This window comes from Cervus elaphus, chromosome 11 (genome assembly GCF_910594005.1).
Source record: "Cervus elaphus chromosome 11, mCerEla1.1, whole genome shotgun sequence".
NCBI classification, from domain to species: domain Eukaryota; kingdom Metazoa; phylum Chordata; class Mammalia; order Artiodactyla; family Cervidae; genus Cervus; species Cervus elaphus.
Window position 1 is genome coordinate 82,323,863 of NC_057825.1, and position 26,155 is coordinate 82,350,017.

Below are 26,155 nucleotides of genomic sequence, written 5' to 3' on the forward strand. Positions count from 1 at the left end.
AGCAGCTTACAATGCCAAACCAGGTTACAGGGAGATAATCGAGATGAAAAAGCAGAAAGTTATGCCCCACGTGAAGGGACAAGACAAAACCCCAGAAAAACAACTAAATGAAGTGGAGATAGGCAACCCTCCAGAAAAAGAATTCAGAATAATGATAGTGAAGATGATCCAGGATCTTGGGGAAACAACGGAGAAGATGCAAGAAATGCTTATAAAAGACCTAGAAGAACTAAAGACTAAATAAACAGAGATGAATACTACACTAGGAGGAATCAATAGCATAATAACTGAGTCAGAAGAATGGATAAATGACCTGGAGAAAAGAATGGTGGAAATCACTGCCACAGAACAGAACATAGGAAAAAGAACAACAAAAAAAATGAAGACAGCCTAAGAGACTTCTGGGACAACATTAAACACACCAACATTCGCATTATAGGAGTCCCAAAGGAAGAAGAGAGTGAGAAAGGACCTGAGAAAATATCTGAAGAGATACTAGCTGAAAACTTCCCTCACATGGCAAAGGAAATAGTCAACTAAGTCCAAGAAGCACAGACAGTCCCAGGTAGGATAAATCCAAGGAGGAACACACTGAAACACATAATAATCACACTGACAAAAATTAAAGATAAATATAAAATATTAAAAGCAACAAGGGAAAAACAACAAATAACATACAAGGGAACTCCCATCAAGTTATCAGCTGATTTCTCAACAAACTCTACAAACCAGAAGGGAATGGTACAATATATTTAAAGTGATGAAAGGGAAGAAACTACAACCAAGAATACTCTACCCAGCAAGAGTTGGCTGTGTAGAGTCTGGCTCTATGCTTTTTGTCTGGCTATTCTCCATTCAGATTTGATGGAGCAATCAAAAGCTTTCCAGACAAGCAAAAATTAAGAGAATTCAGCACTATCCAACCAGCTTTACGACAAAAGCGAAAACAGGAAGCACAAGAGAAGAAAAAGACTTACATAAAATAAACCCAATTAAAATAGTAATAGGATCATACATATCAATAATTATCTTAAATGTAAATGGATTAAATGCACCAACCAAAAGACATAGACTGGCTGGGTAATGAAAACATGTGCATGTATGCACTTCCACTTACTACATCACTCTGCTTGACCGCCCCCCCCCAAACTGTATATAGTTACTTTATATTGTTAGGTTAATCATGCCCCCATTATGGCTTGCAATTATAATCATCCTTTTGGATTGTGAAAGCTGGTAAACATCATTCTATATCACCAAAGCTACCATTTAATAGAAAAACCTGTAATCATTGTTTAAAATCCAGATGCATATCAGAATTATCTTTGAATTTTTTGAAAAATACAAATGCCCATATATTGCTTTTTTTTTCCTCCAAAGCTCCAGATATATTTCTAATGAGCAGCCATGTTTAAAAACAACTGGACTATATGATGATATTTTACTTTTATCTAGCTTCACTTTTTTTATTTCATATTCAGTGCTCCCATTTCATTTAGTTTAAGTTTTCCAGTTTCTCCATCTCTTTTTTTCTTTGATGTTCTTTCTCAAGCATAGTAGAAAAATATTTGTATACATATATATATAAATAATATGTATAATACATATATTTTAGAAAACTTATGAATTTTTGCCTAAAAAATTTATGACATATTGATCCACTTGTTTGACTTAGTATGAATAGAATGATAAATTCTAATTAAAAAAATAGATATGCAACAAGCAACAAAAGTTTATAGTGTATAGCACAGGAAACTATAGTCAATATCTTGTAATAACCTATAATGGAAAATAATTTGAAAAATAATATGTGTATATGTACAACCAAACCACCCTGCTGTGCACCTGTAACATTGTAAGTATATTCAATAAAACATATATATTAAGAAAAAAAAGAAACGGGAACCCTGGTGGAAATGTAAATTAGTGCAGCCACTATGGAAAACAGCCTGGAGTTTTCCCAAAAAAACTAAAAATAGAACTACCATATGATCCAGCAATTTCACTCCTGGGTATACACTAGAAAAAACCAAAAGTACTAATTCAAAAAGATACATGCATCCCAATTTTCAAAGCAGCATTATTTACAATTGCTAAGATATAGAAGCAACGTAAGTGTCCATCAATAGATGAATGGATAAAGAAGATATGATATATATGTATGTATATATAGGCTTCCTTGATGGCTCAGATGGTAAAGAATATGCCTGCAATGTGGAAGACCTGGGTTTGATCCCTGGGTAGGAAAGATCCCTTGCAGTAGGAAATGGCAATCCACTTCAGTATTCTTGCCTGGAAAATTCCATGGACAGAGAAACCTGGTGGGCTACACTCCATGGGGTCACAAAAAGTTGGGCACAAATGAGCAACTGAGCATGCATGCATATATATATACACATATTTATAAACATTGGAATACTACTAGCCATAAAAAAGAATGAAATTTTGCATCTGCAGCAACATGGATGGACTTGGAGGGCATAATGTTAAGTGACATGTCAGACATGGCAAGACAAATACTGTAAGCTATCACTTATATGTGGAATCTAAAAAATACAACAAACTAGTGAAAATAACAAACAAGAAGCAGATTCATAGATACTGAGAACAAACTAGTGGTTACCAGTGAGGGGGGAAAAGGCAGGGGGGCTTTATAGGAGTAGGCGATCAAGAGGTATAAACTATAAGGTAAAAAATAAACTACAAGGATGTACTGTACAACATGGGAAATATACAATACAGTTTTACAATAATTATAAATGAAGCTTAACTTTAAAAACTGTGAATCACTACATTGTACACCTTTTCCCTATATAATATTGTATACCAACTACACTTCAGTTTAAAAATGATTTTAAAAAAAGAACCATTCTAGAATATAGTAGAGTTTCTATTGTTGTGGTTGCTTTAAATACCAACAGTGCCCCACAGGAAAATGGTAGTAATCTGCAGGTTCCACAGGCAGATTTTTATAATGTAAAATAAATGTTTCACTACAACTCTCAAAGAGTTGAGAAAAAGCCAAAACAAGTTACTTCTAGGAAGGCAGTGTGGCACAAAAGAAATCTCTATGGACTGAGAGAATCAGAGGTTCAGATTTGGAACCTAAATATCTATCTATGCAATGTGATAAAGCAATGTGAAAGTCTCTCAGTTGTGTCCAACTCGTTGTGACCCCATGGGATATACAGTCCATGGAATTCTCAAGGACAGAATACTGGAATGGGTAAGCCTTTCCCTTCTCCAGGGGATCTTCCCAACCCAGGGATCAAACCCAGGTCTCCCACATTGCAGGAGGATTCCTTACCAGCTGAGCCACAAGGGAAATGCTTTGTAAATATTAATTGAGCAACAACCATGTGAAATAGTTTCTTAGTAGAATTAATTCTACAAATATTGAGAATGTAGTGCTGTACAAGCCAGGCACAATGCCAGACAATAGGAATGCATCAGAGAGTAAAACAAAGTCGCTGCCCTTGTGGATCTCACACTGTGATAAACTCACACAGAGTAAATGAAGAGGTTAGAGGTTAGAAGAGCTATGAAGGAAGATAAAGTTGAGTAAATTGTGTAGGGATTGTGGGAGAAGGCCACGTGATAATGTTGAAGCATTATTACAAAAGTACTATATTTATTTACAAAAACACAAAACCTGCAAACAATACAGAAGACCTCACTGTACAGTTAAATGATGAAGGCCCTTTTCTATCTTCAACCAAATTTCACTTCCCAGAGGCAACCACAGTTAACAGTGTGGGAGGTTACATACTAACACAAGATTCTCCCTAGATTAACTATCCTGTTTAATTCCTCCATTATGACTTCCACTTAAAATATTTATATTTATTTATATTTAGATTACATTCCATTTTTTACTAGAAGCAATTCAGGTCATAACAGAAAAAATTTTTTAAATAACCAAAACCACAGAAACACATTTCATGATACCACTCACCCACAGACAGCATCATTAAAACCCATGTTTTCTTTTGCAAAATCTCGAACCTAGAATGACAAGTAGAGCCACATGTTCCAATTAACACAACTACTAAACAGTGATTCTCAGTTCAAACTTGGAACTCCTTTGTCTCTAAGCCTCTCAATTTAAAAAGAAAAAGTATAGGAAAGTGTAAAATACAGAAAAATAAAACAAGAAATCTTAAATTACTTTATTAATATAGTTTATTTTTACAAAACCAGAATTATTCTGTGCATGCATATCATTTTCAAATCTGCTTTTTTTACTTAATTACATACCATTAACATTTTTCTGACATTGAAGAATTCTACCATGTGATTCTTAATGGTCATAATATATGTAACCAATTTATGTGCCATAACATTTAATCACCCCTTCATGGATCACAGCCTTGTTGTGGCAAACTGGATGGCATAACTCAATGAAGTTATGAGCTATGCCATATAGGGCCACCCAAGACAGACACATCATAGTAGAGAGTTCTGATAAAATGTGGTCCACTGGAGGAGGGAATGGCAAACCACTCCAGTATTCTTGCCACTAAAACCTCATGAACAGTATGATGAGGCAGAAAGATATGACACCAAAAGATGAGCCCCCTGATTGGAAGGTGTCCCATATGCTACTAGGGAAGAGCAGAGGGCAATTATTAATAGCTTCAGAAAGGATGAAGCAACTGGGCTAAAGTGGATACGATGCTCAGTTGTGGATGTGGCTGGTAATGAAAGTAAAGCACAATGCTGTCAAGAACAACACTGCACAGGAACCTGGAACATTAGGTCTATGAATTAAGATATATTAGACATGGTCAAGCAGGAGATGGTAAGAGTGAAACATTGACATCTTAGGAATCGGTGAACTAAAATGGATGGGAATGGAGAATTTAATACAGATGACCATTGTATCTATTACTTTGAGCAAGAATCCCTTAGAAGAAATGGAGTAGCCCTTGTAGTCAACAAGAGTCTGAAATGCAGTACCTAAACAGAGATCATTCTGTCTTTTTCCAAGGCAAACCATCAATATCACAGTAATCCAAGTGTATGCCCCAACCACTAATGACAAAAAAACTGAAGTCGAACAGAGAAGCTGTTGTAATGAGAAGACTGCACACTGAAACTAGAGAGTAGACCTCACTCATGGCAACTAGAGAAAGTCCTTGCACAGCAACAAACACCTAGCACTGCCAATTAAAAAAAAAAACAAACAGAAAGATTGCCAGGAGAAATATCAACAACCTCAGATATACAGGTGATACCACTCTAGTGTCAGCAGGTGAAAAGAAACTAAAGAATCTCTTGATGAAGATGAAAGAGGAGAGTAAAAAAGCTGACCTAAAACTCAACATTCAGGAAACTAAGATCATGGAATCTGGTCATATCAACTTCATAACAAACAGATGGAGAAAAACTGGAAGCAGTGACAGATTTTATTTTCTTGGTCTCCAAAATCACTGCAGACAGTGATGGTGGCCATGAAATTAAAAGACACTTGCTCCTTGGAAGAAAAGCCATGATAAACCTAGACAGTGTATTAAAAAAGCAAAGACATCACTTTGCTGACAAAGGTGAATCTAGTCAAAGTTATGGTTTTTCCAGCAGTCATGTACGGATGTGACAGTTGGACCATAAAGAAGGCTGAGTGCTGAAGAATTGATGCTTTCAAACTGTAGTACTGGAGAAGACCCCTGAGAGTCCCCTGGACTGCAAGATTAAAGCAGTCAATCCTAAAGGAAATCAATCCTGAATATTCACTGGAAAGACTGATGCTGAAGCTAAAGCTCCAATAGTCTGGCCACCTGATGTAAAGAGCCGACACTGACTGGCAAAGATCCGGATGCTGGGAAAGAACTTAAGGCAAAAGGAGAAGTGGGCAACAAAGGATGAGATGATTAGATAACATTACCAACTCAATGAACATGAATCTGAGCACACTCTGGAAGATGGTGAAGGACAGGGAAGCCTTGTGTCCTTGGGGTCACAAAGAGTCAGACAAGACTTAGCAACTGAACAACATTTAACCAATGCTTTATGTTTGATTTTCAAATTATTTCCAACTTTTGAAAAGATAGTATCTTACCAACATTTTTCCAGATAAATCTTTATGAGCATCTATGATTAATTCCAGGAAGTAAGATTACTAGTCCGAAATATACATGTAACTTAACAACTTTAAAACACATTGCCAAATTGACCTCCTCAAATGTATTATTTCACATTCCCATTAGTGTGTGTAAGTGGCAATTCCGCTGCACTCCTGATAGAAATAGGATGCAGTTTTAATTTGCATTTTTATCAAGGACAGACATTTTTTCTGCTTTTACTTTGATTTCTTACTGTCTGATTTTTTCTCTATTTTTTATTGGGTCAAGTCATGATTTGTTCTTTACTAGAAATTCTGGATCCTTGAATTTGGAGAACTAGATAGGTCTGAAAAAATTGGGGGACAGAGAGGACACACTTTTTCTATCAAGAAAACACATGAGATTTTTTTAAAAAGTTCTTAGCATCCTTTCACTTTAAAAAATGATGGGAGGAATATTTTAACAGAAAAAAAGACATAATAAATAAAGGATGGTTTTTCCCAAGAGTGGTTGGCAATAGTTTATATTTTTCTGAGACCGGAGAAATTTTCATTCAAGCTCGGACTGACTGACTGTCTTTGTAGTAGGATTTGGGAACCACTGCACTCATCATGCTGCAATTCTAGGTTTAGTTTCATTTGAAAAATGAGGTGGTTAGACTAGTGATCTGGTAGAGAAATCCTCTTATCTCTTAATTTCAAGGCATTTCTTTCATATACAATCTTACTTTAATTATCTATTTGAGAGTTATACCATATGCATCCATTTCCCATAAGCTTTGAAATAGATTCTATCCATTTTAAAAAGTTAAAAAAAAATTTATTTCCCTGCACCTAAATGCAGCATGCAGGATCTTTCAGTTGTGGCATTTGAACACTAAACTGAGGCAAGTGGGATCTAGTTCCCTGACCAGGGATCCAACTGGGCCCCCTGCAATGGGAGCAAGGAGTCTTAGCCACTGGAACATCAGGGAAGTCCCTAAATTTTTTTTTTTATGTTTCATTTTATGTTTTTGACTGTGCTGCCTACAGGATCTTGGTTCCCCAACAGGGATCGAACCCAGCAATAGAAGAGAAAGTCCTAACCACAGGACCACCAGATAATTCCCTATATATATATGTAATTTTTTTAAGGTATACCTAATCTCATAGAAATTAGCCTCCAAGGCTAAATTTGGTGATAAAAGTGACAATTTCCACATTGCTCACAAATACATATCTCCCCATTCCATAGGCAAATACCTTTGTATAGAACCTTTAAGAAGGTTTCAGGGTGTGATTTTGGGATTCCTGGGGATTTACTTTTCATGAAAAACCTTTCTTTTGAGTTTTTGCATGTTATATGTGTCAGATGATTTTTCTCTATGTGCACTGAGTCAAAGAAGAAAAGTGACAACTGCTCTTCCTGCAGTCACTGAGTTAAGAGAGACATCTTAGGAGTGGCCACTGAAGGATGGCCAGCACCATGTTTCAGAGTTTTGTCCCCGGCTTTGAGGAAATTTCAATTTTGTCCAAGGGCCCAGATCATATTAAATTTTTAGATAGTGCTAAGTGCTAAACTCGAAGTCTAAGCTAGTCTAGCTCTAATTACGACATTAAGCTGATCAAGTCACTTTCATTAATAGTCTTCCTTAAAGAAGGAACAACACAAGTGATTGGTTTAGGGCTTGATGACAGTTAATAGTTTCACACTTTTTAACACAATAGGCATTCCTCAGAGAGCCTCACTCTTCCTGGATTGCTCCAAATGCCGAAACCATCCACTTAGGAGTATTTGTATCAGTGGGGCACTCTTAAATCACAACTTACTTACTCCTTAGAGTTGGTCAAAGCATTTGTGGCTCTTTAACTGTTGTTCCCCTCTCCCTCCTACATACTTCAGTACTAAGTGCAGTCCAGTACTTAGCTAATGAGAAGTTAATTTCTTTATACAGTATGAAAGACTTATAAGCCTGTCTCTAATAATTATTTCTTCCCAGAATTTTAAGATATTCCAGAGGGAATAGCAGAGTATGAAATACTGAAAAAAGGAAGTTGTAGTTGAACACAGTTGTTTGGATTCATCTCAGGACAAACATACACAGAACATACATAAAAATATATTAAATGACTAGTGCTGGGGAAATTCCCTGGAGGTCCAGTGGTTAGGACTTTGCATTTTCACTGTTGAGGGCCCAGGCTCAATCCCTGGTGGGGGAACTAACATCCTGAAAGCCTTGGGGGGGTGGGGAGGGGAACCATTGTTGGTAATACTATTCTAAAATAAAGATTATCTCTTACTAAAAAGTAATACATGTAGCAAAAGGTCTAAAACTGTTTTTCTTATTTTAAAGTTTTCACATCCAAATAAAATGATGACAATGACTTAAAAGTGAAACCAAAAATAAAGATAAAAGGTGAATTTTTTTTGGGGGGGGTTAATTCCTTTGTTTTGTTTCATTTTATTATAGGCAGTCAACATTAAATCCTCTTTTCATATTTCCTTCCATTAGAAAAGGTGACTATTTCTCTAATGTTTCTCTGGAAACACTGAATCTAGGGAATGTAGATACACTTTGAAAGCTGCAGCTTTCAAAAGAATTACCCCTCCCTTCATTAAACTAATAATATTAATATTTAACAACAGAAACTTAAGATTTAAAAAAGTCATATAGGAAATATTAGAATATTTGTTGAATTGAATTAACTTTCACATTCAAATTGAAACTGGGAATTTGACCTTAAATTAATACAGAATTCTAGAGGCAGAAATTTCTGATTTAAAAACAATCAGTAGGAATAAAAGAACTGTACAAAAAAATCTCCCTAATTGGACTGACATTTAGTGAAAAGAATTGTTCTTAAGAGAAAGTTTTCAATATAACAGGGTACAAAAGGAGTACACAGTACTATTATTTTTTCATGGCAATGAGGTTAGCAAAGCCCAGCCTAGAATTGTCCCTCCTTTAATGAGAGAGACTTAAGTTACAGAATCAGGCAAGCCAGTCCAGGTTTACCTCTTTCCCTTTAATGTGCTTGAAATCAGTTTGTTGTAAGTTGGACAGTTGCTTCTTTTCATACTGTTTACATGGTTATTTGCTCAAAATGCTCAAAAATTCTTTTGTACAGTAGACTTTGTATTCAGAGCCCCCAAAATATTTATTGAAGTCTATGAGAAACTATGCAGTATAATAAGCACTATTTTTTTAAATTACCTATGCTTTGTACCTATGCTCTTTCTATTTAAAGTGTATATAAATGAGCATGTAAAGGATCGGTTTTGTTTAATCCTTTTAAGAAGATCTCTGTTAAGTAGATAACAACAAAAAAATAAGACCAATTCCTTCCATAATTTGAAAAGTTATGGAAATAATGTAAATTCTTAGTATTACTCTGAAAGAATTCATTTTTTATTTACCTGAATACATGCTAATTTAACTAAGTCCCCTTCCTCCTGTACTGTGTATCCCACATCTATACGTAACAAGTGAAGTTACAGCAGATGAAAAAAGAAAAAAAATAAATAAAAGAAATACCTAAGAATTTCCTCTTGTTTTGTGGAACATTTCCAACTCATGTATTCCAAGTATTTACTGTGCAATGCCTTTTTTTAAATGGATGGTAAAAGTGAAATCTGTATTTACAGAACTGGTGTCTGGCAAATACATTGTATAAAATTGAAACTGCATTTTTTACGCGAGTCTAACAAAGAAAAGATTTTCAATTATTTGATATATAGAATGACTGAGCAGCAAGACTGCTTACTCAGAGACGACTTAAGAAACTCCCCATCCTCAGGATACAGTATTAGTGGATGAGATGTGGTACTACAGTGCAAAGCAGAAAGCACTAGAAAGGAAGCACAGATATCACTTTGTGCGTCAAATGCAAATGATTTCAGAATTCACTACCACAAATGATTTAAGGGTTTAGGGTTATGTCACGATTTCAATAAAAGGAGGTGGGTGGGGGGACCCTCTACTCCTTTGTCCCCCTGACTCCGAGAACTCGGACGGTGTTGGGGAAAACTGGTGGCCGGTTCGGAAGGGGCAGAAGGGTCGATTCAGGGCTGGCGGTCCCTTGGGGGCGTCACCCCTTTCGAGGCCCATGGTGGTTTTGAGGACCACTACTCAGAACGTGGGGGTTTAGCTGGTTCTCACCCTGGCCCAAGCTCCCGATTACCTCTGACGAGCCCCAAAGATCAATGAGTAGCAGTCGAGGTCAGGTCCCCCAGCAGAAAGGCGGCGACGGCAGCAACATCGGCGGTTAAACCTTACAGCCTTTCATGAGGCCTGTCTAGAGCATCTGAAAGAAGATTACCACAGCTAAGGGTCCCTAGATGCGAGGGGGCGTAAATGAAGGCGGGGGCGGGGGGGAGGAGACGGAGGGAAGGAAAATGAGTAGGACCCAGGGAAAAGGGGGAGGGGAGGGGGCAGGACTACGTGGGGAAGGGCCAAGGGTTTACAGACTGGATCTCCGCGTTGCCATGGAAACGTATCCCTCCGCCCAGGATTCGCGTTTCAACCCCACGAGTTCCGTCCGCACCGCTTCTCTGCTGTTTCCGCCCAGCTCCTTTGTGCCGCGCAGAACGTCGAGATGACGCATGCGCAACGAAACCCAGCTGCCGCATATATAAGCGCGAACCCAGGCGCTTCCTCGTAGTGCCGCCGGGACCGTTGGGGAGTGAGGCGGTTTCGTTGGTTTTGTGTTGATCGTTCTCTGGGCGCTGCGAGCTGAAAGAGCCCAGCTCGCAGGCCAGTCATCATGTCGCGTTATGGGCGGTACGGAGGAGGTAAGAGGCTGGGGGCCAGTAAGGGAGGTTGCTGTGGGTGTAGTGAGTATTTAGAGGTCGTGAGGTTGGCGCGGCGGTTGGGAGACGGTTATTCCGCGTGCGTAATGGCGGCTTCGGCGCACACCATACGAAGCTGGAGGCGGCAGCGGCGGGGTATCGCAGGAGGACAGCGGGTGGCTGGGGTAGGTCTGTGGCGGCTATCTTTCAGTTCTTGGGCATTTTAGTCTCCCGCCCAGCCCGAGCCAGGCCCTCAATCACTGTTTTGTTGTTGCCCTTCTTCGAGCTGCCCGCCTGCCCGCCCGTCCCCCCCCCGCCCCCCCCCCCTCCGCCTCGGCTGCCATTTTGCGCACATTGACGAGCATGGTGGCGCATTTCTTTGGCGCTTTCCCGCCACTTTAGCTGACAGATGTGGTCGCAGCAGTAAAAGAAAGGATGAATTTAAGACTTAGAAAACTGGCAGCTTCGAGCTGCGCATTCTCGTCAAACGGTCGGATTGCTGAGTGGGAATGGAAGCGTGATCTTTAAGTCTGGCGGCCGGTGTTTCTCTTTTGGCTTTTTCGAGCACGGTTTATGGCTTCTGGGGCGGGGAGCTGGAGTCACGGGCGAGCCTGCGCCTGGGGCGCTTGCTGCAGAGTAGAGGAGTCGGCGCAGCCCCGCTCCCGGTCCGCCTTCCGCTGGGGCCGGCTCACCGAGGACGCCGCTGCCGCCGCCGGCCCGCGCGCTCTCCGTGTGCCTGGGGCTGCCGGGACTCGGGGGCGGGGCGGGGGCGGGACCGGGGCGGACTCCGCCCCGCGCCTCGGAGTATCCTACCACGCTGGTGTGCTCGTGTTTGGAGGTTTCCCGCGGGGCCCCCAACCCCCCCATTGAATGTTAAGAACTTGGTTCGTACGCTTCGCTTTTCAGAAATGTACGAACTTCGTTGGTTTTAAGACTAAATTTAGTTCTTGATAGAGTACTAAGTATGTTTTGCACTGTTAAAGATGGATTTAAGCAAAGAATTCAAACTTAGGCCAGATTATTTGCATAACGTGCGCTCTTTTCTTTGCGTTTTTTTTAAACAGAAACCAAGGTGTATGTTGGTAACCTGGGAACTGGTGCTGGCAAAGGAGAGTTAGAAAGGGCTTTCAGTTATTATGGGCCTTTGAGAACTGTATGGATTGCCAGAAATCCTCCAGGATTTGCCTTTGTGGAATTTGAAGACCCTAGAGATGCAGAAGATGCAGTTCGAGGCCTGGATGGAAAGTAAGTGAGATCTTGGTGAGAATGTTCCTGTGCCAGGCTTGAATTCTGTAGTCTGGAGGAGTTTTTAAATAATTAGCTGATCACGTTATGAAGACAGGAACTGAAAGCAAAAGTGAAGTTTGAAGGACTTATAAAGATATAGCTGGGGATCGGGATGGGGAATACATGTAAATCCATGGCTGATTCATGTCAATGTATGGCAAAAACCACTACAATATTGTAAAGTAATTAGCCTCCAACTAATAAAAATAAATGGGGAAAAAAAAAAAAGATATAGCCGGGGCTTCTGAGGGCAAAGAGAGTGGTTGGAAAGTTCTAAATACAGAGATTACTTTTTTTTTTTTTTTTTTTTTAGCATTACAGTTTTATTGTTGTTTTTTGTAGAGTTATTTGTGGTTCCCGAGTGAGAGTTGAACTATCAACAGGCATGCCTCGGAGATCTCGATTTGATAGACCACCTGCCCGACGTCCCTTTGATCCCAATGATAGATGCTATGAGTGTGGCGAAAAGGGACATTATGCTTATGATTGTCATCGCTATAGCCGCCGAAGAAGAAGCAGGTATTTATTTTAATAAAGGAATGGTTAGTGTACTAGTTAATCAAGTAATTTTTTTATTAGCAAGGCACAAACGTATTTTTCTGTAAACTTGAATGTTAATTGTTACAGGTGTATTTTACAATTTTTGTTTAATTAAAGAAATGTTAATGTATTAATAATCAACCTGGTCAAAACCTTTCAGGTTTCTTCGTTTGAGTCAGTCGCCTTGATTCAGAATGTCACGAGCCTTATGATATCATGCTGAGGCGCCTTGCAAATCCGACAATTAAGATCCTCCTAGACCTTGAGGTGATCAGCATAAGAGGCCAGATCCCCTCGAGTCATCTACACCTAGCTTCACCTTATTCTTTAAAGGGCAGAAAATTTGAGACGGTGATCGCCGTAACAGTAAATTTGGCTTACAATTGGGGGCCCCTCCGGTTTAGAAAGAGGAACACCAGATTGACCACATTCCCAACTAGAAAAATCTTCTTGCGTCAATCAAGCCTCACCTGGCTCATTTGGCTGTCAGTTTGATCGTCGTGTAGATTGAAGAAAACATCTAGATGCAGCGATCGGCTATAGATACTTCTAGATCGTCTAGATCTACTAGACCATGGGCCAAAGAGGGTCGACCTGCAAACTTGCAAGGTTTATTTTAAATACACATTACAGTGTTTTATATTATGTTAATCTAAAATGTAATTGAGCTTTTAACAAATCTTTTTTTAGGTAGTTTAAAAAAAAAAAAAAAAACGACAACTAATAGGCCCAGAGTTTATTTCCAAATGAGACACTAAATTTAAATAGTTTTGAGATTTGGTTTCAGCAGAGGCACACCGACTCTAAAAGGAGTTGCCATCTAATATTATATTTTTTTCTGACTTGACAAATAGGTCACGGTCTAGATCACATTCGAGATCCAGAGGTAGACGATACTCTCGCTCACGCAGCAGGAGCAGGGGAAGGAGGTGAGAGATCTTGTTTAAACTTTAACTGGTAAGAAGTGGTGAAGTTTAATTGGCGTCACATTGAAATTACTTTGATTTTAACGTTTAGGTCAAGATCAGCATCTCCTCGGCGATCAAGATCTGTGTCTCTTCGTAGATCAAGATCAGCTTCACTCAGACGATCTAGGTCTGGTTCTATAAAAGGATCGAGGTATTTCCAGTATGTAGCACCTTTTTTCCCCCTTATTTGTATTTGGATTGTCCCGTCTTAATGACAGCGGTGGAGTATCTTACGGACCTAGTTGAAATGGAATGCTTCAGAAGATATTGGGGGAAAAAAAGTTCACTATGAACATGTCCAAATGAAGAAAAGCCAACTAAAGATTTTAAGGGCGTTACAGAGGTGATGGGGGGTGTCTAAGGTATAAATCTTCAAATCATTCCAGTGAGCACTCTGGTTAAACATGTTGAAAACTTCTGGAGTCAGCTTATATCTGTTGAGATCTATTCTCATTTACCTATAAGTCAGTTTATAGACACATGATAATAGCACTAAAAGATGATAGTTACTTGGTCCCTGATAAGGCCCATTAGAACAAGGAAGAGATTCAGAAGCAAGTTAAAAAGTTTTTCTTTTTTTGAAGGTTGAGACCATGGAAAATTTAGGGTAATATACACATAGATTTAATGTGGCTTGTTTGACCAGATATTTGGTTTAGACACTGAAATTTGAGAAGTTAAAAATCAAATTAGATCCCTCAGCATTTTTTGTTTTCAAAGGTTATGGAACTTGATAACATTCTAGATAATAAAAGGAATTGACAATGCTACTCATGTCAGTGGTAGGGAATGCTACTGAGAATTATTGCTGCTCAGTAACGGCACAGTCTTTATAAATGCTAGAATTCAAAAACTTGTCCAGTTGAAAAACCTGAACTATAGATAAATGCATTTAACTTGGTTGCAGGACCTCAAGATGTATATGTCACCCTCATTTGGTTTGTGTTGACAGATTGATGGTCCTGAACCATAATAGTTTGTTGATCCATGAACAGAGCTCTACCCAGTCATAGGAGTTTTCACTGAACTTAACGCCTGAAGAAGCAAAGTTTCCGTTCAGGAGGTTGATAGGATTCTTTTAACACCAGTTTTCTCAAATACCATAAATTTCTCTTGGATGCTACACTCTGTTTAAGAATATTGTACGTCTGTACAGAAACTCATGATAGATTTTTGAAATGGTAGTTCCAAGTATTTGTCCAGTCTTAGACTGATAGGGCATCTTGGTCAGTCTTAGCCTCTTCCTAGCCTACCTTAAAAGGTACTCAGAAGGTGTTTAAGGAAATTACTCCTGTGGACTAATTGGTATAAATGTGTTTGTTTTTATTAAGATCCCGGTCCAGGTCGAGATCAAGATCCAGGTCTCTTTCACGGCCTCGAAGCAGGTAGAGTAAAAATCTTACTGATGCTCTTTTAGTTATGTGGCACCAATATCCAGAGTTCAAAGTGTTTTTGAATTGTTGGAATTTGTTAGCTATGAGCTAAGAAGTAAGTTGAGGAGGAGCACAGTTATCTTATTAGTAAACCAAACTTTATAACTTCCTTTATACGTGGCCTGTTCTGGCTGACTTTGTCAGCAGGGGCATGTCAAGCTATAGTGAAAAGTTGGTGAATTTGGGTTTATGTCATGTCCAAGCTATAATGAAAACTTGGTGAATTGGAGGTTGTATTAAGAGACCTGTGTTGGATTTGATAGATGTATGGAGAAGCATTCTGGGATCATTGTGCTTTGAGTATGAAAGATTATTTTATGAAGAACAAGTGTTAGAAGATTGACTTTTAGCAAAAAAAAAAATGGTAGGGTTTTTGTTTCCAGTTTAACTGCAGTATAGTTTAAGCTCAGGACACTTGGGGGTTCATTTCATTGTATTGTAACTGAAGGGGTTGGATAGTACTTTTCACACAAAAATAAAACATAACCTTTTCATGTTTTGACAGCCGATCAAAGTCCAGATCTCCATCTCCAAAAAGAAGGTAAGCTAAATAATTTGTTGCCATATCTTAACTGTCAAGTGTGGCCTCTGCAGAATTTTGCTTACTGCCTACTTCCCTGAGCTCTTTGGAGAATTGGTGCTATATGTTAAACTACTAAACAGAGTTTCTTAGATGACCCCCCCCCCCCCAAATCTCCAAAAAGCAAATAATTATTTTTACCTAGGTTTTGTAAGATTAGTGAAGAGGCTGTTAAACCTTACAGGGTTTTTTTTTTTTTTTTACACTTCTGCTATAGGAACTTACTACCCTTTGGCCACCTTAGCATTTCTTAATTTAGCTCTGACATACATGCAAGAAGAGTTTTGTTAGACACTAATTGGTTCCAAACTTAAATGTTTTTTTCTTTTTAGTCGTTCCCCATCAGGAAGTCCGAGAAGAAGTGCAAGTCCTGAAAGAGTGGACTGAAGTGCTCAAGTTCACCTTTTAGGGAAAAGTTATTTTGTTTACATTATTATAAGGGATTTGTGATGTCTGTAAAGTGTAACTTAGGGAGGGTATTTCAACCATCTAATCAAAATGGATCTGGACTATTACTCTGTAAATTTACAGCAGTAAGATAATACAAATTTTTGTTGAATGTATTAACATCCTATGGTCTGAAAATGTGGATTTTTATTTGGCACATTTAAAATAAAATGTTTCTAATTAGATTTTTGATTTGTGTTCAATATTAATACTCCTTAATTTGGTACACTTCAGGAGTCAACCTTGATATTAACCATATTCATACAGACCTACATTTAAAGTTTAACGATAAGTCTTAAACATAATTAACAAATACATATATATACACACTTGGAAAATTCCTTTTTACCCTTAGAGCTTTGGGTCAGATGGTAAGAGCTTGAGTTGGGTCTCCCTAAACAGCATGGATGCATCATGACAAGTCCCTAAGTTCTGTTAGAGTTGGTATTCTTAGATGTTAGCAGTAAGGCTAATTTCTTATGTCGGGCTGTAGGGACCACTGACTTGCTATAAGTGAGCACACCAGGAACTAAGAAAGAAGTAGCTGGACTTGATGCTGGAGAAGCTGGATTTTGCAAAAGCCTACTGGAGGTTTTCAGGCTGTTCGATGGGGTGGTATCACGTTAGAACTCTCCATTCTAGAAAGTTATACTCAATGTTCTTTTGTTTTAAAGAAGTTTTATATCAAAACTTTTGCATGTTAGAGGAATTGTCTGAATTTGGAACAAAACCTTTATGTAAACCAGCTTTGCAAAATTATCCAGCCTAGATAGTCTCTTCTGTCTCTTCAAATGAATTGCCTTATTCTGAGCAGAGATATTAATTCCCAAGTTAGGTTTCTTCAGTTCCTGAAAACCAACATACTTCATCTTATTTTGCCAGGCTGGTGCAAAGTAATTAAAGTAATTAAAGATGTCAATCAGAAATGTTAATGAGACTAAAGCAGTCTGTAAATTCAATCTATTTAGCAACACCTCACTGTAGTTACTTTTTGGCAGCATCTGACTTTAGAATATTAGCACCAGTAGATTGTTTGTTTGGACTTTAAGCATCATAGGGCAGTGACAGTTAATTTTGAATTTTCTGGTCAAGCTTTTCCATGTATTCTCTAGCCTTGGTGCCAAACAAATTTTTTAGTGCTGATGGCACAGCTATCCTTGTTTCTGACACTTTCAAACAATATTACTGGATAGCATTACAGTTGGGAATACTGATCTGCCTCATGTTTACTGGTTTGAATGATCATTGGTATGTTCAAAGTTTGGATGCTTTTGTTTTTGGAATTTTGACAACTGGCTGCGTTACATGGTTGCTGTAAAGCTATGTGTAATCAGCAGGCTTGTTTGTTGCACTTGGTCAGCTTTACTTGTTCTGTATATATAAAGATAAGTTTACTCAACAATAAATCTGCAGAGAATAAACAGTCCTGATACTCAATTTGTGGAATTGGGAGTTCTGAGCCCAGAGTAGGAATCATTAATTCTGTAGCTTTGGGATGGATTACTAGCAGCATCCTAGAGATTAGTTGTGAGAGGATAAAAATACGGAAGAGGGGTTAGGGGCAAAAAATGAATTTAATAAGCACAGAAAATTCTGTTTACCCTTGCAGGAAAGGGAGTACAGGGTATGTAGGTCAACACCTTTTTTGTAGCCATGGCAACTCAGTACCTACATTTGGTATTCATCTTGATGAACTGGCTGGCACAGTGCACCTTTTTAAAAAAAAAATTTCAAGGTTGGGACTGCTAAATGGATTGTGATTGATTTGAAAAGTGTTGGTTCATATTTAACCATTATTAACCTGGTAGCTGATTGAACATGTCAGACACTGCTTTGGACATAGAACCTTACTTGGCACTCTCTCCTAGGTGTAGAGGTAAGTAAAGCATGACAGGACTTGACTAAGCTAAGTATCAAGGCAAAGTGAAGTGCTGTGTTTTGCCATGTCCCCTCTATTGAGAAAGAAGAAACTTTGGGGGGTTCTTGAAATAATACCAGTTTGTGACTAGGTTAAATGAATGATAGTGTGGTATTGTGATTTTCATCATTGTGTAGCCTATGTTGAAGTTGAGTGTTTTCCGGGATATAGTAAGCTAAGTAGGAATTGAAAGCTGTAAAGCTGACATGTTGACTGAGTTTTCAATGAAGGACAGTAGCAAAGAATTCACTAGATCTGGCTCTGAGCAATTAATTTCTTGGAGACCTTTACAGGGGAGGGTTGAATAGCCTAGAAGATGTTTATGTAATTTTATAGCTGGGAAGATGTGATGAAGGCATGGTTAAAGGAGAAAGAAATACTGGGGTCTTGGCTGGTGTTGGTGTTAATAACTTGGTTATTTTCTTTCCAGACCTAATGGGGAAAAGATGCTGGATAGAAGGGTAATTCTAGAACACAGAATGTAGCCAAATAATGAGCCCTCAAGGCTAGTTGCCAAAGCTAATGCTTTTCCCATTTCCCACAGGCTACTGGCCCAACCTATTTGCCATTTCATGTCACTTTTTGATTTGGTGTGTATAGCAAGAAGGCTCTACCCTGACTCTGAACCACCCAGTTACCTCCCCAAAAGCAACCATTGTCATTTGTAGAGATACTTTTCCCTTTTTTTGGCTGCACTGTGTGGTTTGTGGAATCCTATTTGCCCAATCACGAATTGAACCTGGTACCTAGCTGTGAAAGCTCTGAGTCCTAACCACTGGACCGCCAGGGAAGTCCCACTCTCCTTGTTTCTTTTTTAAAAAGATTATTTATTAATGGCTGTGCTAGGTCTTGCGGGAAGTCAGGGCTCTAGTTGCAGTACATGAGCTTCTCCTTGCAGTGGCTTCTCATTGTGGCGCCTCAAGAGTGCAGGCTTAGTAGTTGTAGCAATGGGCTTAGTTGCCCCGCTGCATTTGGGATCTTCCTGGACTAGGGATCGAACCCATGTTCCCTGCATTGCCAGGCGGGTTCTTTACTAATGAGCCATCAAGGAGACCCTCCTTTTTTCTCTTAACACATACATAAGCCTTGTTTTTCTCATTTAATATCTTAGAGATCTTTTTTTCCTCCCCAGTTATTTTCATTAGTTGGAGGCTAATTACTTTACAATATTGTAGTGGTTTTTGCCATACATTGACATGAATCAGCCATGGATTTACATGTGTTCCCCATCCTGAACCCCCCTCCCGCCTCCCTCCCCATCCCATCCCTCTGGGTCATCCCAGTGCACCAGCCCCGAGCACTTGTCTCATGCATCCAAAGTAAAAACGGCACTTTTTTAAAGCTGCGTACTATTAAGTTGCTTGGGTGTTGGATAATTTGTGCATTAAACTTCTGTGCTCCTTCAGTGTGCCAGGTACTGTTAGCTTTGGAATATAGAAGTGAACAGTCTTTCATCTTCATTGAGTTAAAGTTCTGGAAAGGAGATGAACAAACACCAGGTGGGTAATAAATGATATGGAGAATAATGATACAAAAGGATAGGGGATTGGTTGCATTTGTGTAAGGACTGGTCTAGGGAGGCCTCTGATGGTGACATTTGAGCAAGTGAGAGTAAGCCACACCAACTTCTGGGGCACAGTACAGCAAAGGCCTAAAGTAGTTGGAGGCTAGGAGGCCAAGAGGCAGTGATCAGAGTGAAGAGTGGGAAGCGATGGTTTAGGAAGGAGGATGTAGGATTATAGATCGTGTAGGACTTTGTATGCCTTGAAAGGGACTCCTTGTTTTCCTTAGTTTTTGAGCTACAAGTAGTAGCAATTTAATCAGTTTCTATTCATGGATGTGAGAGTTGTTTCTAATTACTATTACAGTGCTGCAGTGAATAACCTTACTCAGTATGTCACATGTGTGACCCTGTGCATGTATCTAGGATAATTCCTAGATGTTGAATTGCTGGGTCAGAGGGTCTGTGCATTTATATTTTTGCTGGTACTGTTTGCCCTGGTGGAAATGTACAGGAGAGCCTATTTCTCTCTGACATTGCCCGTTTGGTATACGTGGTGTAGCCACATGATGGGCCGTCAACGTTGTTGATTTTTACCGATCTTGTGCTGAAACATGGTATCTCAGCATGGTTTAATTTCGTGGTAAAATACATGTTTTTCCCCCAACTTCTGTAAATTGTCATGTATTCAAGTCTGGTTTAGGTTCCCTTGCTCTCAGCACACTGACCTCTATAGGAGAACACTGGGATGCCAGTTTACTTCTCTGCAGGTATGCTGTCGCAAGGCACATTGTGACCACAGGTACCTTGTTCTGTTTCTTCACTGCCTAGTGCTTATTAACACTTAAACATCTGATGAATGAATTCATGGATGAGTGCATGAATTCTCATCTGTTAAACCAAACAAAATTGGAACTGTCTTTATAACTAATCACCATTTCAATTAAAAGCCCACATTTTCAGTTTAGTAGCCTATCAGACTCTGTCTGCATCTGCTTGCAGGGGACGTAGATCCTTAGGCTGCTGTTTACAATGCCCAGCTCTACTCTGCAATTCTAGTGCAAGGTTTGTGCCTCATCTGGGTTAACACTCTGAGAGGCTGAGAGTTCTGCTCAGAAAGAGTAGAGAATTTCTGTGCAGAAAATCTCTGCTAGGAAGGGTTCAAACTTACTTACCCTCCTCTCTTCAAGAACTGGTGAGCCCAGGTGAATCAGCCTAACCTACATAAGGAAGGTCAAATCATCCATTTCTTATGACAGATGCCTAAGTTTATGTCTTATCCACCTCTAGATTCCCTGGGAATCTAAGTGACTGAAGCTTGAAGAAGGGTGGATATGATCCTATTAAAAGACTGTTTTTATCTTGGTTAATAACATACCTTCAAGAAATCTGGGTTCTAGAAAATGAATCTTTTTCACTGCCAAGGATCAAAAAAATCTGGCTGTAAAGAAATATAATCGATGTGGCAGAGGTAAAGGGAGATAGGTCTGTTTGCCTTGGTCATTGTCGGGAGGACCATCACCAGAATGCCTGGGCCCCTGTAACAAGTTATGAGTTCTTTGAGAATGAGCACCCTGTGACATTTTGTGTTACAGTGGCTGAGTTGAGTAATTGCAACAGATTAAGTGCCACAAAGCTTAAAATACTTCGTCTCTTGCCCTTTACAGAATATGTTTGCAAATCCCTGATTTACACTTACCTCTTTTTTTCGGGGGCCATGATGCAAGGCCTGTGAGATATTCCCCGACATTTCTCTATTTAGTCTTCACCATAATGGTGCCAGGATTGTCAGTCTGGTTGCTGGGGTCTTAACAAAACAAGACTTTTGGTCTGGGAAGATTGTTTCTCTGACTCAATCTTGAAGTGCTTCCTGAAGCTAGAGAGTAAATTCTAGCTAAGCACACTAATGCACTTATAATATTAGTGAATGTGGAGACTCATTACTATGAGGAAAGCTTTTACTTTATGCTAGGGCCAGTGGTTCTCATCCCTAGTTATAAATCAGGATCACCCAGGGAGATTTAAAAACAGTGTAATGAAATCAAAATTGCTGAGGGTAGCTTGGGCATTAATATTCTAAAAAATCTCCCTTAGTGATTCTAATATACAGCCACAATTGAAAACTACTGCTGAAGGGGTTAGTTCTAGCTAGCTCCTACTTCACTATAACGTTATTAGACAGACTGGCCTGGCTTACTGCTATTATCATAATAGATAAAAAGAGCAGCACTCAAGTGATTAAAAGGATTCTACAATACATCCTCCAGGATCCTTTAACCAACTGACCCTATGGAATGGAAACTTTCTATGAAAAAGTTTATATTAGTACCACTAGAGGTCACTGTGCTCAAGAGAAATACTTATTTTTTAAAAAGGTAACATTCTGTTCAAGGAATTTGAAGGGGTATTTATCAGAACTGTTTGGATTTTGTCCAACACTAAGTTCATTGGAAGGACTGATGCTGAAGCTGAAACTCCAATACTTTGGCCACTTCATGTGAAGAGTTGACTCATTGGAAAAGACCCTGATGCTGGGAGGGATTGGGGGCGGGAGGAGAAGGGGACGACAGAGGATGAGATGGCTGGATGGCATCACCGACTTGATGGACATGAGTTTGAGTAAACTCCAGGAGTTTGTGATAGACAGGGAGGCCTGGCATGCTGCGATTCATGGGGTTGCAAAGTGTCGGACACGACTGAGCGACTGAACTGAAGTGAACTCCAAACGTGGCCCCTGGTCACAATAATTGCTTCAAAGCATCTAAGGCTCTACTGCATATACATTTATAATTGTTATAGCTTTGCGATGTGTTGATTGTTTTTATTGTCAAATATCTCTAGTCTTTATCTCAAATATCTGCTTGTTTTAAAGTCTTTTTTTTTTCCTGATATTAATATAGCCACTTTACCTATTTTATGGCTACTGTGTTTATATCTTTTTCATCTATTTACTTTCAGCTTATTGGTGCATATACAGTTGACCCTTAAATAGCACAGGTTTGACCAGCCTGGTCTTCCCTGTTGGCTCAGTCAGTAAAGAGTCTGCCTGCAATGCAGGAGACCCAGGTTCAATCCCCGGGTGAGGAAGATCCCCTGGAGAAGGAAATGGCAACCCACTCCAGTATTTTTGCCTGGAGAATTCCATGGACAGAGGAGCCTGGTGGGCCTACAGTGCATGGAGTCACAAAGAGTCAGACATGACTGAGTGACTAACACTTGACCAACATGGCCCACTTACACACGGATATTTTTTCAATAGATTCTATATACCTACATGATTTGCAGGTGTAGAACCGCAGATGCAGAAGACTGTAGTTACATGTGGGTTTTTGACTTGGTGGTCATTGTGGTGGGCTACTTCAAAGGTCAACTGTAGTTAGTCGCTAGATCTTGACTTTTTTTTTTTTTTTTTAAATTGATTTATTCTTTATTAAAGTACAGTTGATTTACAGTGTTAATTTCAGGTACGCAGCAAAATGATTCAGTTATTATATATAATTTTTCAAATTATTTTCCCTTATCGTGTTGTTTAGTTACTGAATCGTCTCTGACTCTTTGCGACCCCATGGACTGCAGCCCGCCAGGCTCCTCTGTCCATGGGATTTCCCAGGCAAGAACACTGGAGTGGGTTGCCATTTCCCTCTCCATAGATCTTGACTTTTAATTCAGTCTTAACAAACTGCCTTTTGGTTTGTTTAAGCCATCTACAGATAGAATTACTGGTATGGTTGGGTTTACGTTTGAGGTTTGTTGTTTTCTGTATGTCTCCTGCCTTTTTACCATTTTGTATTAAATATTATTTTAGTGTACTATTCAAATTCCTCTTGATTTTTAAAAACTATTTTTTAGTTATCTCCTGAGTGGTTGTATCTTGTTACTGTTCAGTCACAAAGCTGTGTCTGACTCTTTGTGACCCCATGAACTGCAGCACACCAGGCTTCCCTGTCCTTTACCATCTCCCAGATCTTGCTCAAACTCAGGTCCATCGAATTAGTGACGCCGTCCAACCATCTCATCCTCTGTTGTTCCCTTCTCCCGCCTTCACTCTTTCCTAGCATCAGGGTTTTTTCCAGTGAGTCAGTTCTTCGAATCAGGTGGCCAAAGTATTGGAGTTTCCGCTTTAGCATCAGTCCTTCCAAGGAATATTCAGGACTGATCTCCTTTAGGATTGACTGGTTGGATCTCCTTGCAGTCCAAGGGACTCTCAAGAGTCTTCTCCAACACCATAGTTCTAAAGCATCAATTCTTCAGCGCTCAGCTTTCTTTATGGTCCAACTCACATCCATACATGACTACTGGAAAAACCATAGCTTTGACTGTAACAGCTGGATCTTAATTTATCACAATCTCCTTCAGATTAATAGTCTGGTAAAACCCCAAAATTTTGCTCCAGTATATTTTCTTTTCCCAAACTTCTCTCCCTGTGCTACATTACGTGTTACAAACTCAGTAACATGGTGTTTAATTATTGCCTCATACAACCTTCTGTCTTTTAAAGAAAAGATGAGAAAATTTACTGTTTCTGGTATTTTTCATTTCTTTCCATGGATTTGAGTTACTGTCTTAATTCCCTTGCAGCATTAAAGGAAAACTTCCTCTAGTATTTCTTGTAAGTAGTTCTGCTAGCAGTGAGTTTTCTGATTCTTTATCTGGAAATGTTTTTGTCTCACTTTTGCATTTGAAGGGTAATTTGGGGGTTTAAGCACATTGATTGTGCCCTTTACTGCCTCCTGCCCTCTGTTGCAGGCAGAAAGTCAGATGTTAACTGTATTGGTGGTCTCCTGTAGTGACGAGACTTTTTTCCTCTTGCTTTCAAATTTTTCTGTCTTCAGGTTCATTTATTTTTTTCTCCCTGCCATCTTTAATCTGCTTCTGAGCCTCTGTAGTTGGAACTGTAATTTGTTCAACCTCAGAATTTTGCTTGGTTCTTTTTTTATAATCTCTATTCAGTATTTTGGCTATTTCTAAAAGAACATTCTTGTGTTTATTTTTAAGCTCAGCTTTGTAGGGGTTGCCCTGCGTCTGCATAGCTGGCTCAGTGGTCAGCAACTGGGTAGTAGTGCTCACACATTTCAACCCCGATCATTGTCCTCTGCTGATGGATCTGTGTGAAGGTAGGGAGTGGATTCAGTGTTTAGACATTTTTTCAAATCTGTTTTCGTTTTTGCTAAGTCCTTTTAATTACCTTTGCATGTGCCTGCCGCATCAGAGTTGGCCAGGAGTGTGGGTGTGAATAGCTTGACCCCCTCTGGTCTTTGCTGTGCATGTGTAGCCTCTGATCACCCAGAGGTGTGCTTGTTCCAACCACAGTTGCAACCTCAGGCTAGTAGAGCCATTAGCCTCCCTGCTTATAGAGCACCAAGATCATTATTTTTATTAACAAAGCAGTTGGGTATGGGTATCACCTGCCACTCCAAGCTGAGAGAACCCTCCCACCCCTGAAACCATAGCAGTAGCAGTCTCCTGGTCTTCATGCTCTGTTTCGCCCTGGCAGAAGCTCCACTGCAAGTGAGCTGGGGAAGGGAAGGGAATGGGGGCAGCCCCAGGCAAGGATGCCACACACAATCTTACATTTTCTACTCAAAGTTCAGCAGTTTTTCAAACAAACATGTCTTGTATGTTTTGGGTTAGTTGCCAGAGTGACAAACTTGTTTTGTCTCAGTTTTTTTCTACATTATAGTTGCTTTTTTGAGAAGAGAGTTTGCTGACTTCACTTAACCATAGCTGGCAGTGCTACCCAGATCATCTGAGACTTTCATTATGATTTGAGTAATTGAATTTGAGAAGCTGGAACTTAAAAGAAGATAAAAATTCCTTGATTGAAAAAGGATCACAGTCCTGTCCAAACCCTCCAAATAACCCAGGGAACTAGATCCCACATGCCACAACTAGGAGTTCACATGCCACAACAAAGATCAAAGATCCCACATGCTGCATGCAACTAAGACCTGGAGCAGCCAAATAAATACTTGAAAAAAAAGCCCATTGCAAACTTCTGATTCCATTGTTTCATTTTAAACAGTTAACAGTTATAACTGGTGATGGGAACTGGCTAGGGAACAGGGTATATGCTGTGCTTTCTGTTTTCTGCTGGTAGTTTTTCATGTTCTACTTTTTGCAAATGACCCATTTATTCTTTGATGCTAGCTAGTTTCCTTTAGTCTTTGGAGATTGAGCTTGTCATTGGTCACCTAACAGTCACAACAGTTCAACATCCATAGCATGCATCTTAGACTTTATAGCAATGATTGTGCAAATTATTTAATGTTAAATCTTACCTTGTTAGGCAAAATAGGTGGGAACTGGAAAAATGAAAATTTCAGTCAGCGATAAGAACTTGTGTCATGAATTTGAAACAAAGGAATACATAGATCGTTGAACTGAAATCAATAATATGCTCACCTATGAAAGATCAGAGCTCAGAATAATACAGTACTAGTTTGGTCGTGGGTGGGGGCTGGTGTATGGTAAAGAAGGCATGGACTTCTGGGGACCTGGAGACTTACTCTTGGTGGGGGTTGCATTTGAGTAGATATTTACATTTTCAACAAGTCTTTAATAATTCTATAATATATGGTGTTTTCCATACCAAATAATACCATGGTTTGTTTTCACCACTTCACATTAATTGTACTAGTGGCCAACTTTAGTT

General features: G+C 39.4%; 2 protein-coding genes across 12 annotated transcripts in view; one reads left to right on the forward strand and one right to left on the reverse strand.

Annotated features, from left to right (window-relative positions):
• Positions 1-10,617, reverse strand: part of GEMIN6 (gem nuclear organelle associated protein 6) — a 40,126-nt gene extending 29,509 nt beyond the window's left edge. For 5 of the 9 annotated variants that reach the window (XR_006343587.1, XR_006343592.1, XM_043918200.1 and 2 more), the window contains exons 1-2: positions 10,510-10,617; positions 10,223-10,345 (exon numbers count right to left, since the gene is read on the reverse strand). The gene's annotated coding sequence lies outside the window, so the exon portion shown is untranslated. Of the gene's footprint in view, positions 1-3,955; positions 4,006-10,200; positions 10,346-10,505 lie in introns of all 9 variants that reach the window. The other 4 variants (XR_006343589.1, XR_006343588.1, XR_006343590.1 and 1 more) reach the window with 4 other exon arrangements.
• Positions 10,618-10,695: 78 nt separating this feature from the next.
• Positions 10,696-16,269, forward strand: SRSF7 (serine and arginine rich splicing factor 7). 3 transcript variants are annotated; one of them, XM_043918202.1, is made up of 8 exons: positions 10,696-10,832; positions 11,894-12,074; positions 12,459-12,635; positions 13,511-13,585; positions 13,674-13,784; positions 14,956-15,009; positions 15,563-15,598; positions 15,970-16,269. In XM_043918202.1, the coding sequence occupies exons 1-8, from the start codon at positions 10,805-10,807 to the stop codon at positions 16,022-16,024; spliced, it is 717 nt and encodes a 238-aa protein (XP_043774137.1). In that variant the 5' UTR covers positions 10,696-10,804; the 3' UTR covers positions 16,025-16,269. The 3 variants fall into 3 exon arrangements, with proteins under 3 accessions (XP_043774137.1, XP_043774138.1, XP_043774139.1); XM_043918203.1 differs by having other exon boundaries at positions 13,674-13,775; XM_043918204.1 differs by having other exon boundaries at positions 13,674-13,751.
• Positions 16,270-26,155: the final 9,886 nt, after the last annotated feature.

Excerpts from the sequence above, each read along its gene's own strand:
- SRSF7 (XM_043918202.1), top strand. The coding sequence starts at position 10,805 with ATGTCGCGTTATGGGCGGTACGGAGGAG. Across the intron at positions 15,010-15,562 it reads CTTTCACGGCCTCGAAGCAG|CCGATCAAAGTCCAGATCTC; the intron begins GTAGAGTAAAAA and ends ATGTTTTGACAG. Across the intron at positions 15,599-15,969 it reads TCTCCATCTCCAAAAAGAAG|TCGTTCCCCATCAGGAAGTC; the intron begins GTAAGCTAAATA and ends TTTTCTTTTTAG.